The sequence below is a fragment of the Nerophis lumbriciformis genome, linkage group LG02 (assembly GCF_033978685.3).
Source record: "Nerophis lumbriciformis linkage group LG02, RoL_Nlum_v2.1, whole genome shotgun sequence".
In the NCBI taxonomy this organism is placed as follows: Eukaryota; Metazoa; Chordata; class Actinopteri; order Syngnathiformes; family Syngnathidae; genus Nerophis; species Nerophis lumbriciformis.
Genome location: NC_084549.2, coordinates 16,771,682 through 16,787,500, shown reverse-complemented (window position 1 = coordinate 16,787,500; position 15,819 = coordinate 16,771,682). Strand labels below are relative to the sequence as shown.

At 40.6% G+C, this 15,819-nt stretch overlaps 1 protein-coding gene across 1 annotated transcript in view; it reads left to right on the top strand.

Annotated features, from left to right (window-relative positions):
• hpse2 (heparanase 2) overlaps window positions 1-15,819 on the top strand; it is an 89,245-nt gene that overhangs the window by 5,042 nt on the left and 68,384 nt on the right. The window contains exon 3 of the mRNA XM_061953230.1: window positions 1,596-1,757. Coding sequence (XP_061809214.1) covers window positions 1,596-1,757 — 162 coding nt within the window. The remainder of the gene's footprint in view (window positions 1-1,595; window positions 1,758-15,819) is intronic.

Below are 15,819 nucleotides of genomic sequence, written 5' to 3'. Positions count from 1 at the left end.
AGTATTTTATACGTAAAGACCTCAAAAACACTCATTAGTGTTTCTGTTTCTAATCGACACACACCCTTTAAAATGTTATTTTAACACTGTATTTTTTTTAAATAACCAACACATTAAATGTAATTGTAAAATGTAAATTTTGGAAATATAAAATATAATTTATTCATAACATACTATCAATTTTCCCTACAGGTGTAATGGTACACACTGCTTCTATTTGTGCAGGCAGTGGCGGTGTTCTGTCAAAATGAGCTACCTAGCGCTACTGAGCATGCGCATTAGCGCTAAACATTTTCTTGAGTTAAATACCCATTCAAATGAGCTACCACGTGTAGGTAAACTTTATCACTGGCGCTAGAAGTAAATAATTATTTTAAAGCATATTTCTGTCATAGTGTCTTCTGACCAGTAAGCACGTAGAGCAGGGGTGTCAAACTCATTTTAGATCGGGGGCCACATGGAGAACAATCTTCTCCCGAGTGGGTCGGACTGGTAAAATCACGGCACGATAACATAAAAATAAAGACAACTTCAGTTTGTTTTCTTTGTTTAAAAATAGAACAAGCACATTCTGAAAATGCAGAAATCATAATGTTGTTTTTTTTTTTTTTACACTTGCATGTTACGGTTAATGGTTAATAGTGTGTCAATAAGGGAGTTCATCTTTCATTTCATTTTCATTTATTTATTTATTTCAGGCAATAACATAAAGAAGTACAAAGTTGACAACACATAATATAAATTAATATAGTGCAAACGGTAATGTATAGTATGTAATGCATGATTGTCCAGTTTTGCCTGAAAGGGAGTGGGAAGAAGATAATTGATTTAATCCCACCCCCAGTTCTCCATTCCTATTCACATGAGTTTCACTCTTACTTTGTTCAAGGATTATAATACAGATGTTGTATCATAGTGGCATTACCACAGGTAACAATAATTATTACACTGTAACAATAATTTGTATCAACAATGTAGGAATAATGAATATACCAACAATGGTAATAGACAACATAGCAATAATGGTAATGGACAACATAGCACTAATGGTAAGGAAACATTGAGCACATGTTAACACTTTGAGATAGAGTATAGCAACAGGTAAAATTAAAGACCCTCATCTCTATATTTGAACCAGACCAGATGTTTGTATAATAGTTTAAATCGATTAATAGTTTGGCATTGCTTGTGTTGTAAGTCCAGTTTGTTCCATAGTTTTATAGTACTTTCCTCATGAATGTATTTCAATTTTGACAGAAAAAAGTGTAATGCATGCAAATGCCGTTCTTAACTCAATATTTGTTACAACAAGCTATTCTAAGCTTTTTCTCTTATACAGTATGTACCATCTGAGCCACACCTTCCCGACAGACAGCTGTGTTGCGCTTGAGTGGGCTAAAATTTGCGGGGAAATTGCAGAGATCGAACAAAGTTGCGAGGTCACACATAATTCATAATTCATGGGGATTTGTTGAATTTGCGCAACATCCTGAAATCCTGGAGAGACTGATTATTACATGACCATGTTCCAGAGGGTGATTGTAACAACTGTATCTAAGAGTTTTTTTTTTGTTTGTTGCTGTTTTGGCTTGCAGATATAGTGCGCAGTGACATTGCACTGGACAAGCAGAATGGTTGCAAAGTGGCTAACCACCCTGATATCATGCTGGAGTTGCAGAGAGAGAAAGCTGCAAGCACACAGCTGGTCCTGCTGAAAGAGCAATTGTCCAACATCTACAGCAACATCACAATACCAGGTAGGAGATCCCACACTCACACACTGAAACATTACTTTCTGTTTCTGTAACATAGTCCCAGCTTTGTGTGTCATGCGAATCTAGATATATATATGCACACACACATAAACACACACTCACAGACAGAAGGTTCAAAGCATGCCAATGTAAACCATTGGCTTTCACAATGACAAATGTAATTTGGAGAGGAGGAATGTAGAAATGGATAGAGGGGTCTGCAGGTCTGGCTAGTAAACATACTGACATTTACATTGGTTACAGTTAACACAAGTTGACTACAGAACTCTGGGACCCGGTTTTGGGTGGGCTGTGGATCTGGTCTGTTTTTTGAACTGACTGGAGTGGAAACTCAGAAGTGGACAAGAAGAGAAATTTGTCTATGGGAATTTTGGCAGCCTGAAATATTTGAAGAACCTGTGTGGAGATGTTCACAGAATTACCGGTAATCTATCCCGGGGTCAAATAGTTGTCATGAATCCATGATCAGCTATTTAGGCCATGTTCAAAATAACATTTTAATACAGCATATTTAGAAGGTTCCTCTTAAGCGTGTTAACTAATCATTGGCTTAGACTTTGTTGACTCTGTTTGCATTCAAATGATCATTCGTTGCTCACTGTTCCAATTACCCGCACAGAACTGGCAAAAGAGCTTTTGTTTTTTCTTCTCCTTTTACATGGAACATGTTGCAAAGAGACTGAAAATTAACTGAAATTATTTTATTGAATGCTTTTAAGTCTAGATTGAGAGCACTTGAGATGATAAAATTGTAACTGTTTTTTTTAAAAATGTGTATGACATGTATTTATATGTAACTCTATCTTTTGCTGACTCTTGGGTCAGGACTCCCTTGAAAAAAATGTTTTTTTAATCTCAATGGGACTTTCCTGGTTACATAAAGGTTAAATGAAATAAATAATGAATTTAATCTTTTCTGACTAATAAATATTGTTACATTGTCAGCTACTCATGTTGAACAATGCCAAAGCATCTAATCACAAGGTTCATGCATTTTGGCATGAGCTTGCGCGCAGTTTTGGTTGTCTGTGTTGGCGGGGTTTGGCAGTCTGACTGCACCGTGACATCACCGCGAGATGGACGTACTTATTTAAACAACAAGTCGAGCTTCAGGCTGTCAGGATACGCAAGAAAAGGTAGAGTAAAGTATAATTTTCATCTAATCTTGGCATGTACATAATAACACAGACTTGCGACATACAGTGACATAAATGCTGATAAAACAAGCTGTTTTTTTATGTATTTAGAGTTTGCAGGTGTACTTAATGATGTGACTGAGTGAATTAATATGTTTATGAAATGTATTTTCAATCGTGTCTGGGGAAAAAAAAGTAGAGGTGACCTCAAGAAATATATGAATATACATGAATATATAGTTAGACACTGTACATTTTCAAAAAATGAATTATGATACTTTTGAAGAAGTTGTGGCATGATTTCATTTGCAATTTGGGAACTTCTCAGCAACGGACAGCTTGCAGTTAAAATATGACTGTAGAACAAAATTTATGCACATTTTACACCAAAGCATATCCAATACATATTAGCTAGACCACAAGGAAGTGTTTTAAATAGAGCTTGAAATCATGACAGGTCCCCTTTCAAACTGTGTGGCTTTACAGCATTTGTTTATTAAATAACACAAGAGAAGCTTGTCTATAAAATGTCTGCAAACTGTATTCCCAAGAGAAATATCCTAAAATGTATTTAACATTGAATGTCAGCGGTTTGTAAGCAATGAAAAATGTCAGCATCTAGTGAACAATAGACCACAAGTGTTTAAAAGTTGCTGCTTGGTTGCTTCCCATCCCAGAGCATGTTGAAATGACAGCGGAGTGTGGACCGCGTTCCAGTTTTGAGAAGCCACACAGTGCCTGGAAAAGAAATTCTAAACTCATGGACTCAAATAACTCTGTAAAAAGAAAATCCCACACGTCACATGCGCTACTCGCTCAACATAGATCGATAACAAAATGAATTGGGGTTGTCTTTTGAAGACAATATTGATTGATTACAGACACTGGAGAAACCAATTTAATGTCAGTGTTCTTTCAGGAAAAGAATGCGTACTAAAGTAATGTTTCTAGAGGGTCCCGCTCTCTTGGAACAAGGATACACTGCAGGATAGAGCCAGAGGTGTTAAGACTATATATTTTCACAGATAGCCTTGCAGCCCTGTCATTAACTATGTAACACTTTAGCTGTGCAAAAGGACACAATAACCTAGTCCTGTAAAGCTCCATTATAAAAAGCCATAGTAATCTCACAGAATGCTGTTTTAGCCTATGTCTGTTTTCTCATCAGGGACACTGCGGTTTTCGTTGAATGTTCACCACTCTTTGTTCAAATGCACTTATAATGAAAGGCAAATATAAGAAAAATGATGGCATAAGTCCAAAGAAAGGATTGCCGCATGATGTATGCTCATAATAAATCATTGTTGTCTTTCCCCACATGCTTTAAACATCATGTTCCTGATTGAGGATTGTGTCTGGGTATACATAATGTTATGATAGAGTTGCAAGACAAAGAGTAGGGGCCTTTCTGTTTTTCACATATTCTTTATTATCAAAGGTCTTTATTTATTTAAACCTAACCATATATAAGTGGTCCTTGGGTTACGGAGTTAAAGTTAAAGTACCAATGATTGTCACACACACACACACACTAAGTGTGGTGAAATTTGTCTCTGCATTTGACCCATCCCCTTGTTCACCCCCTGGGAGGTGAGGGGAGCAGTGAGCAGCAGCGGTGCCGCACCCGGGAATCATTTTGGTGATTTTACCCCCAATTCCAACCCTTGATGCTGAGTGCCAAGCAGATGAGTCCCATTTTTATAGTCTTTGGTTTGAGTCGGCCGGGGTTTGAACTCACGACCTACCGATCGCAGGGCGGACACTCTAACCACTAGGCCACTGAGAAGGATTTGTTTTGTTACAGACTGTCATGTCAGCTGTTAGTCTAAGTTTTACCTAAATCAACTCCCTAGGTCACTCACACTGTACACAGAACACAATAAGTACATATAAAATATAAAAATACAACAATTCTAAATTTTAAAATAATCTTACCTTCGTGCCTCTGGTTGGCTTGCAGCCCTTTTTACCCGCTTAAATTATTGTCAACTGCTAGTCTGGAAGGATAACCTCATCTTCTGCCCCTAGATCTCCTCGTAACTTGGCACAGTAGCCATGATCTCCCTAGCATTCATTAGCATTTAATAATTTAATTATCATTTTTAATGATTTTTGCAACAATCAAGCATTTGAGACCCAAAAAAGCTTTCTATGAAGTTCATTTTAATTTCCTCCTCTTTTTGCACACTGTCTCAGTAGATATCAGGAAGTCTAAAAACTTGACTCAATAGCCGATCATTTTTTTTCTTTGGTGTCCCTGGTACTCTTTAACCAGTGCATTGTGTATTGTGTAAAATTGACTTTTAATGATGATTCAACAGTATTTGTGTTTCTAAACATTTTTTGAGAAAATGAGATCATGTCCCATATCACTTGTTTGCTCCACTTTTAAGGGAATTAATAATTAGAATTAATTAGTAAAAAGATAATTTTACCGCTCAACGTTAAAATAAATAAAAACATTTCCCCTTGCGGTAATGACAACACTTCATTCCCGTCTGTAGCTAGATGAGCCTCTTTTCTAAAAAAGAGAAAAAAAAACAAAAAAAAAAACACATCTTCAACAAAATAGCTATATCAGCTACTAGTCTGCTTCCCACACAGGGCCTGTAAATTTGGCCATTTTGTTTTTCTGTAGCAAATAGGTTAACCTAGCATACACAAATGGATTATGTGATTGTTACTGAGCAAAAAAACAGATGAAATGAATGTTGCCAACTTTTTGCTCACCAACAAGAAATTTAAAATCACACCGCTAAAATAGGAAAAAAAAAGCCGAAGGGAACAAAAGTGTACATGATTGAGGACCTCATAAAACACAACGCTGACATCACCAAGATAGCACACGACTTGAGGGAGCAGGGCAAAATTCAGGGCATGGAGCACCAACTGCTAAATCTACATCAAGCTTAATGGAGAACCACGAGCAATAGTATATGTTGTCAAAAACATCAAGTATCTGGATGAATAATAAATAGCTCAATGGTTCGACATATTCGATAATAACACAAGTAGCAAACTACAGATGATGCAGTGTGAGTGAAAACATACATCTACATTCAAATTCAACACTATTACATTACAAAGGATCACTGAACAACAAGGCCTGGAGTTAGGAGGACATTTATTAACACTCATTGGCATTAATGAAGCAACAAAAACATTGCTTAACAGGAAGATATGTAAATGAAAACCTTTTGCAAAAAAGACCATAATGGTCTGGAATTGGAGAATGAAAAAGATCCAGACTCATTTTTTTTCCCACAGCAGGAATGATTTATTATACAGAGGAACAATACAATACTAACATTAAATCCAACAACAAATTGTCAATTATTTCAACAACAGACGCATGTATGAAAACTATAACATACAGTAAAGCATTTTTTAACAATCCATCAAACCCTTCACAATGATCGCTGTCTCAGAAAAATGAATTGATGCTAAAAAAGAAATATATTGGTGAACAGGATGAAATATCTGAACTACAAAGTGGTGAAAAAAATAATTTGCTCCTGATAATACCTTAGCATGCCCAACCATTGAAATCTGTAATGAAAAGAAGAAACACATATCAGTCAGCTGTGTATATATAGAACATCTAAATCGAGTATTAAAAAGTTTGAGGACTGGATTAAGGCAACATCTGCTGAAATCAGTCAAAAAGTCATTTTCTTATGTGGGGCCTTCAATATGCACTTTTTGTACCCTAATAATCAAAAGACCATTGGTGACTTCATAGACACAGTTTATAGCATGAGTTTATATCCTAAACTTACAAGCTAAGCAGAATTGTGACTGTGCCAGACTCATTGATAATATTTTTACCAAAGATTTTGACAATAATAATAAAGTGGTTTGCTAATAACCAACATCAGTGATCTACCAGTTTTAACTATCTAATACTGAAACTACATGAATATTAACATGCTTTATGACAAACATTGTCCATTGACACAACTTACCAAAAAAAGCAAAAGAAGAGCAATCAACTATGTAGGATAAAGGGAAATTGCACATTAAAGGGAAGGATTAATCAGAACGGTTCTAAGATGGACTACCCTCATTACTTCTCAGATGGAAATGTGTAAAAAAGGACAATACGAACTAAAGGGGACCGGATTATGCAAAACCAACTTTTCTTACCTATTGATACCTGTTTTTGTGTATTTGGGATCTGCATAATTCCTGAACATTTGAAATCAAACCAAAGGGGCATGGTGGAGATGTTTATAAAACTATTTTGCCTTCTTTCATACTTCCTCCAAACGAGCAGTTTAGAATTTGCCCCATGTGTGACATTTTCCCCATTGGATATCACATATGGTAGAGTTGTAGCCAAAGAACTTTGCACAAAGCTGCCGTTGTAGTCCGACGTTGTTGTTAAAAAATAAAATAGAAAAAAATTAAAACATTTGTGCCAATTTATAAGACCGGAGGCAAACACCAGTTTACACATTATAGACCTGGTTCCTTACTTAGTTTTTGAAATTTATTGAAAAGTATTTGAATATAGATTGGACAAACTCATTAACAAAAGCTAAATTAAATTAAGTAAAGGTTCTGCTTTTATTGAATCAAAAGTATTGCAATTCAATGATTTGGTACATTTGAAAACTGCTAAAATTTGCACAAATAAATCTATAACCTTCTAACCAAAAAATCACAACCATTCTCGTCAAAGAGAAGAAAAATAACCCTAGGGAAACATTTTACTTAAAATATTTGTATGCATGTACAACACTTAAAACATTTAGTATATTACTATGTGGAATTTAATTATGGACTGGATTAAGCAAAGAAGTCAAACAATGTTATATATGATCCAGTTTAAGAACTATTTAAACCCCATGAGTTTACAAAGTACAAAGAAAAATAATCCTAAAAACATCTTCAACCTTATTGATAAATGAAAGTAATATATCATCCATCACATTTTTAGCAAACTATTTGAATCACATCTTAATAATAACTTATTGTTTAGTTGACTACTGGTACCGAGAATTGGTACTATATCAGTTTAAATGTGAAAGATACCTATCCTTAGTGATGTACCATATTATAACTGTACGCGTATTCAAAATAAACTAATACTATAACCATACCATAACAGTGTATCTGTATGATATGGATAAAGTGCACAATAGCACATTTTGGAACCACACCATCTGTCAGGGAAAAGTGTAGATCAGGGATTGTCAAACTGGGGTACGTGTACCACTGGTGGTATTCAAGGTCCATCTAGTGGTATGCCAAAGAACCACTTGATTAAAGTAGCGAGTTTCTTTGTCCTATTTTCAAACAGTGTTACTGTTCAAACTGTGTGTAATGTTACAGTAGCCAAACATTTTACATATACTTGTTAAAAAACCTCTGCCTCGTTTTAATCAATACTTAGACCTACTACATTACTGTATTTTATTATTGGTCATTATGGAGTTACTTGCTAAAAAAGTTTGAGAACCACTGGGGTAGATAAACACATCTTAGCATTAAAGTTACAGATACAGTATACAATCAACCAATCAATCAATCAATCCAAACTTTTTATATAGCCCTTAATCACAAATGTTTCAAGGAGCTGAACAAACTGATTTAAACCTGACCCAAGACCCACCCGAGCAAAGAAAAACTCAAAAGACCCCAGCTGGAAACAAAGAAGAAACCTTATGAAGGGACTGCAGATGTAGGGACTCCCTCCCAGGGTTATCGGCTGTAATGATAGTGGAGTTGGTATGAATATTGAATTTTCAATATAATAGATAATCCGGGAGTCCAGAAACACAACGTAGTCCCAGTAGGTTGACCTGTGTGTCAGAAGGGATTGTGTTAAACCTGAGAGGTTCCACTATTCATAGTGATAAATGAAGAGAAAATAAAATCCCTGAAAGTGACGTGTGAGTAATGTAAATGTTTTCTTAAAGGTCAGGTTATTACACGTAGCTTAACTCTCTGTAAACAGGATTTTGTGTTAAGACTTCACATCTTTGGTGGAAAGAGTAATAAGGGTACAGAGCTTAAGGGAGGTGTTAAAATATGGTCTGTTAACAATCAGCCTAGATCTTGTGTGTGTGGTTGCGTGCGTGTGTGTGTGTGTGTGTGTGGGGGGGGGGGGGGGGGGGGGGGGGGGGGCAAGTGGTGTTTTAAAGGGCTTTTTTAACAGTCATGCTCCATCCTTTTCCACTCACACTGTTTGCTCTTTGACCCAGGCTTGTTAGAGCTATCAATAATGGTACAACTCTAAGATATCACACACACGCACACTTGGAACAAGTCAAGCAACTAGTGTGAGCTCAGACAAGGTCACGGTCAGTGTCATCTTGTCTTTTGTTTCCACCGCTGTCCACCACCTCACACCTATTTCCTAATTACCACTTTGTTTACTGTTATCATTGCGCTGTATATTGTGACTTCATGTGAAAGTCCTATGTTTATTTGACTCCGCAGAGAATGAGGCAGTCAGTCTGTACAACTAGTCACCTCAAAGGCTCCCTCTGTGTGTTTAAGGCTCTAAAGATAAACTGAAGGAATCTAGGAATTTTCTCTTCTGTTATTCTCGTCGTCCATCAATATTTGACCAAAAGCAAACCTCCCAGGAACAGAGAAACTAGTGAACCAATAGTGGGAATAGGATGTTATCAGTTATGTTTTTTGCAGCTGTCTACAAGACATGAAATAGATTTTTTTTCACTAATATTCCTTGAATAATTATTTTCAGGGATATAAGCCACGACCCTATTTATGAGGGTGGGCTGAAAAGTTTGTAGGCTGACCACAATGCAGTGGTCGAACTCAGCCAAATGTGTTTTATTTTATTTTTCCTATACACTTGACACAGCCTTTGGATTACCGTGGTATAGAAAGTCTCACCCTGACCCTCAAAAAAGTAATCAACAGCAGAAATGACATATTCATCAGCACTTGGATTACAATGGTATAGAAACTCTCATCCTGACTCTCAAAAAAGTCCTCAAAGGCAGATATGATGTAATCTTCGGCAGGATTCTGCTTCACAGCCAAGTGTTTTTTCTTGTTGGGGTTCAAAATCTGAACCTTAGGTCATCTTCAAGGCTCTCTCTACCCCTCTTGCCCACTTTTGCATTGTTGCCCGTGACCCCGAAAGGGACAAGCGGTAGAAAATGGTTGGATGGATGGCTAAAGAAGGAGCGTCAACCCCTAATGTGGGCTAACCCCCCATTTTCTGCAGATATTTGATAACGCCACAGTACCAAATTTTATGCATTTTCACAAAATGTCTCTTGTGTATCACTTTTTCAAATCCTCAATTCTGTATTCATTGTGGTTTTATCAGGAAGGAAAACTTTGAATTTAACACTTTCCAAGTTTCATCAAAGTGGCATCACTCCTTCTTGGTCAGCCTAACTTTTCAGCACGTCGTCATACTTTCAGCAGTTATCTAACAGTATGAAATATTAACATTATTACTCTCAGGTCAGCGTGTTGTAGATATTATATAATCACAAGAACACAAAAAACATCAGTTCTTCATTAGTGTCCATCTACAATTTTAGGGAAACGGATGTCAGTACATTAATATAGTATTGAAAATGTGCCCAATGTGACTGACACACACACACACACATATATATATATATATATATATATATATATATATATATATATATATATATATATATATATATATATATATATAAGCAAGTGTGCTTTTAGGATTCTCCCTTTTTACGGGGCAGAATGTCCTCCCAGATCATTTTATTCTATGGCTGTCTAGAATGAAGAAGGGTGACTAGAACTAAAGTTGAACAATCTATTCTACAAAACAGGAGGAGTAAGTAAAACCAACAGAGATACCAGGACTGGAGAGCGATCGAACGAGCTATCAGAAGGTCAAAGCACTCTCTCTAAAAATGTCTACCTTCTTCATCGCCTTTTGTCCTCCCTTGTCACCCCACATTTGGCGTGACGTAAAACTGAAAGTGAAACTTAATTTAGCTTGTGTGCTTTGCGCACACACATTCTTCTCCATCGCTCTTCCCACAGACTGGTACCTCCTGACATTATTACTAATAAGTGTGTGTGAATGCATGCATAGATAAAAAAACAGGGTGTATTTATTTTTATCTCCTTGTAGGAAAATAAAGGCCACTTTTAAAGGTGTTCTTATTTTGCCAAAGGGATGGAATTGTTTCCTTTAACAGTGCCATGTCAAGATGAACACCACCAGCAGTGGCTTCACGTAGGCTTTGGTAGCCTAATCATTGAGAGAGTGTGGACGGAGGATCCTTTTTTACATATTACATGATGGAACAATTATTTTTCCACAAAGAGCACATGTTAAAAGGCTGACAGAAATGTCAGTTTAGGGATATTAGAAATGCAGCCTAATCAACGCTCTCAGCACTACTTGGCAGCCATCTTGGCAACACCTGCGGTAAGACTAGATCTGGAGCAGGAACACATTCTGGAAGTTAGGGCCTGAGGGCTTGTAATTTTGATTGAAATATTGTTGTTACTTTCCATGTTGTCCCTGATTTGTGTGACATGAAAATGGGTCCATTTTGACCCTCTCTTCCATTTTTTAATGTAATTGGTAAAAAGTGTTTGTGTGCTTTAGCCAAAAAACAACTTAGACAAATAGTAAAACCTTTGTGCAGGATTGAAAATTTAATAAGCTTATCTGTAATGAACGTATGACAGGTCTATTGAAGGTAGACTTTATTGATACTCTTGCTAGAAGTCTTGACTAAAACCGCATTATTTTGTTCTTGGATGAGTCAATAGTTGGCTTTGTTACCATGCAGATGTTATTCAGCGATAGTCCTTTCCTTTTTCTCTCGTTCTCAGTCTGACCTCACATAGATGGTATCATGTGTCATGAATGTTTATAGCCTCTAATCAGTTGTTAGGTTTAACCAAACATTTCTGAGTACATCAGACAGTAATACCTAAACCCGTCTCTTTTGAACTGACACAGAAGTGAAGCCATCACAGCTAGAAGCTTCTTGCTAAGCGCTACAGGAGCCGCTTGAAGATGAACGTGACAGGAATGACAACATAGCTTTGCTTAACTCTATGACATTGCTTACAAATACTTGCATAGCGTTATTTGGCCTAAGCTTATGTAGGAGTTACTGCATATCAGTCTAATCGGTTTTTGGTGATATCATCTTGTCGTCTTCCTGCTTCACTTGCGCCTCCTTTGAAACATGCTTACTTAATAATATCACTACAGGTAAAATTCACCTTAGATGTGCAATAACTAAAACGAGATTGTCAGTGACCGGTAAGATTGTAATATTGTCCGAGTGAGGCTCTCTAAACATAGCAAAACACCTTTAAAAGAAAGCAGAAGGTTGAAAACTTGGCCAATGTACAGTGTATTGTAAGAGACAATGTCAAGGAAATTCACTAAACATCTGTGAATGGCTTGAAAATGTTGTCTTGATAATTAACTGGCAACTGTCTAAAGTCATATGGCCCTGCTCATTACCATTCTCCTGTTTTTACTCAATAAAGGCAAAGCATACTTTCTTGCAAGAGTAGATATCCATGGTCAGTCCATCATATTGGTTCATTCTCCCCATTTTTGGACATATATTTGAAACAGCACTGGTTTTGTTGGTCTGCAACTTGTTTTACGTGGCAAATTGACATATTTAAGTGATTAGCGACTGTGCGACGACATAAGCACGTTTTTTATGGTGCTGCATTTGCTTCATAACTTCTTTGAACACATCTACAATATCTCTTTACTAAATGCATTTTTGAAGTTTCTCCTTTCCAACAGAACAGACAGTTGCTTCTTTTGATATGTCAAAGTTAATTACTGTAATATTGGATTTGAGCACTATGGGTCTTAGAAAGCTCCTCTCTGAGCTGCCACCTTAACGTGGTAGAGGAGTTTGCGTGTCCCAATGATCCTAGGAGCTATGTTGTCCGGGGGCTTCCATGCCCCCTGGTAGGGTCTCCCAAGACAAACAGGTCCTAGGTGAGGGATCAGACAAAGAGCAGCTCGAAGACTTCTATGGAAATGCAAGAACCGAGACTCAGATTTCCCTCGCCCGGACGCGGGTCACCGGGGCCCCCCTCCGGAGCCAGGCCCGGAGTTGGGGCACGATGGCGAGCGCCTGGTGGCCGGGCCTGTCCCCATGGGGCCCGGCCGGGCACAGCCCGAAGAGGCAACGTGGGTCCCCCCTCCAATGGGCTCACCACCCATAGCAGGGGCCATAGAGGTCGGGTGCAATGTGAGCTGGGCGGTAGCCGAAGGCAGGGCACTTGGCGGTCCGATCCTCGGCTACAGAAGCTAGCTCTTGGGATGTGGAACGTCACCTCGCTGGGGGGGAAGGAGCCTGAGCTAGTGCGCGAGGTAGAGAAGTTCCGGTTGGATATAGTCGGACTCACCTCGACGCACAGCAAGGGCTCTGGAACCAGTTCTCTCGAGAGGGGCTGGACTCTCTTCCACTCTGGCGTTGCCAGCAGTGAGAGGCGACGGGCTGGGGTGGCAATTCTTGTTGCCCCCCGGCTCAGAGCCTGCATGTTGGAGTTCAACCCGGTGGACGAGAGGGTAGCTTCCCTCCGCCTTCGGGTGGGGGGACGGGTCCTGACTGTTGTTTGCGCTTACGCGCCAAACAGCAGCTCAGAGTACCCACCCTTTTTGGATTCACTCGAGGGAGTACTTGAGAGTGCTCCCCCGGGTGATTCCCTCGTTCTACTGGGGGACTTCAACGCTCATATTGGCAACGACAGTGAAACCTGGAGAGGCGTGATTGGGAAGAATGGCCGCCCGGATCTGAACCCAAGTGGTGTTTTGTTATTGGACTTTTGTGCCCGTCACGGATTGTCCATAACGAACACCATGTTCAAGCATAAGGGTGTCCATATGTGCACTTGGCACCAGGACACCCTAGGCCGCAGTTCTATGATCGACTTTGTAGTTGTGTCATCGGATTTGCGGCCTCATGTTTTGGACACTCGGGTGAAGAGAGGGGCGGAGCTTTCTACCGATCACCACCTGGTGGTGAGTTGGCTGCGATGGTGGGGGAGGATGCCGGACAGACCTGGCAGGCCCAAACGCATTGTGAGGGTTTGCTGGGAACGTCTGGCAGAGTCTCCTGTCAGAGAGAGTTTCAATTCCCACCTCCGGAAGAACTTTGAACATGTCACGAGGGAGGTGCTGGACATTGAGTCCGAGTGGACCATGTTCCGCACCTCTATTGTCGAGGCGGCTGATTGGAGCTGTGGCCGCAAGGTAGTTGGTGCCTGTCGTGGCGGTAATCCTAGAACCCGTTGGTGGACACCGGCGGTGAGGGAGGCCGTCAAGCTGAAGAAGGAGTCCTATCGGGTTCTTTTGGCTCATGGGACTCCTGAGGCAGCGGACAGGTACCGACAGGCCAAGCGGTGTGCGGCTTCAGCGGTCGCGGAGGCAAAAACTCGGACATGGGAGGAGTTCGGGGAAGCCATGGAAAACGACTTCCGGACGGCTTCGAAGCGATTCTGGACCACCATCCACTGCCTCAGGAAGGGGAAGCAGTGCACTACCAACACCGTGTATGGTGCGGATGGTGTTCTGCTGACCTCGACTGCGGAAGTTGTGGATCGGTGGAGGGAATACTTCGAAGACCTCCTCAATCCCACCAACACGTCTTCCTATGAGGAAGCAGTGCCTGAGGAATCTGTGGTGGGCTCTCCTATTTCTGGGGCTGAGGTTGCTGAGGTAGTTAAAAAGCTCCTCGGTGGCAAGGCCCCGGGGGTGGATGAGATCCGCCCGGAGTTCCTTAAGGCTCTGGATGCTGTAGGGCTGTGTTGGTTGACAAGACTCTGCAGCATCGCGTGGACATCGGGGGCAGTACCTCTGGATTGGCAGACCGGGGTGGTGGTTCCTCTCTTTAAAAAGGGGAACCGGAGGGTGTGTTCTAACTATCGTGGGATCACACTCCTCAGCCTTCCCGGTAAGGTCTATTCAGGTGTACTGGAGAGGAGGCTACGCCGGATAGTTGAACCTCGGATTCAGGAGGAACAGTGTGGTTTTCGTCCTGGTCGTGGAACTGTGGACCAGCTCTATACTCTCGGCAGGGTCCTTGAGGGTGCATGGGAGTTTGCCCAACCAGTCTACATGTGCTTTGTGGACTTGGAGAAGGCATTCGACCGTGTCCCTCGGGAAGTCCTGTGGGGAGTGCTCAGAGAGTATGGGGTTTCGGACTGTCTGATTGTGGCGGTCCGCTCCCTGTATGATCAGTGTCAGAGCTTGGTTCGCATTGCCGGCAGTAAGTCGGACACGTTTCCGGTGAAGGTTGGACTCCGCCAAGGCTGCCCTTTGTCACCGATTCTGTTCATAACTTTTATGGACAGAATTTCTAGGCGCAGTCAAGGCGTTGAGGGGATCCGGTTTGGTGGCTGCAGGATTAGGTCTCTGCTTTTTGCAGATGATTTGGTCCTGATGGCTTCATCTGGCCAGGATCTTCAGCTCTCACTGGATCGGTTCGCAGCTGAGTGTGAAGCGACTGGGATGAGAATCAGCACCTCCAAGTCCGAGTCCATGGTTCTCGCCCGGAAAAGGGTGGAGTGCCATCTCCGGGTTGGGGAGGAGATCTTGCCCCAAGTGGAGGAGTTCAAGTACCTCGGAGTCTTGTTCACGAGTGAGGGAAGAGTGGATCGTGAGATCGACAGGCGGATCGGTGCGGCGTCTTCAGTAATGCGGACGCTGTATCGATCCGTTGTGGTGAAGAAGGAGCTGAGCCGGAAGGCAAAGCTCTCAATTTACCGGTCGATCTACGTTCCCATCCTCACCTATGGTCATGAGCTTTGGGTTATGACCAAAAGGACAAGATCACGGGTACAAGCGGCCGAAATGAGTTTCCTCCGCCGGGTGGCGGGGCTCTCCCTTAGAGATAGGGTGAGAAGCTCTGTCATTCGGGGGGAGCTCAAAG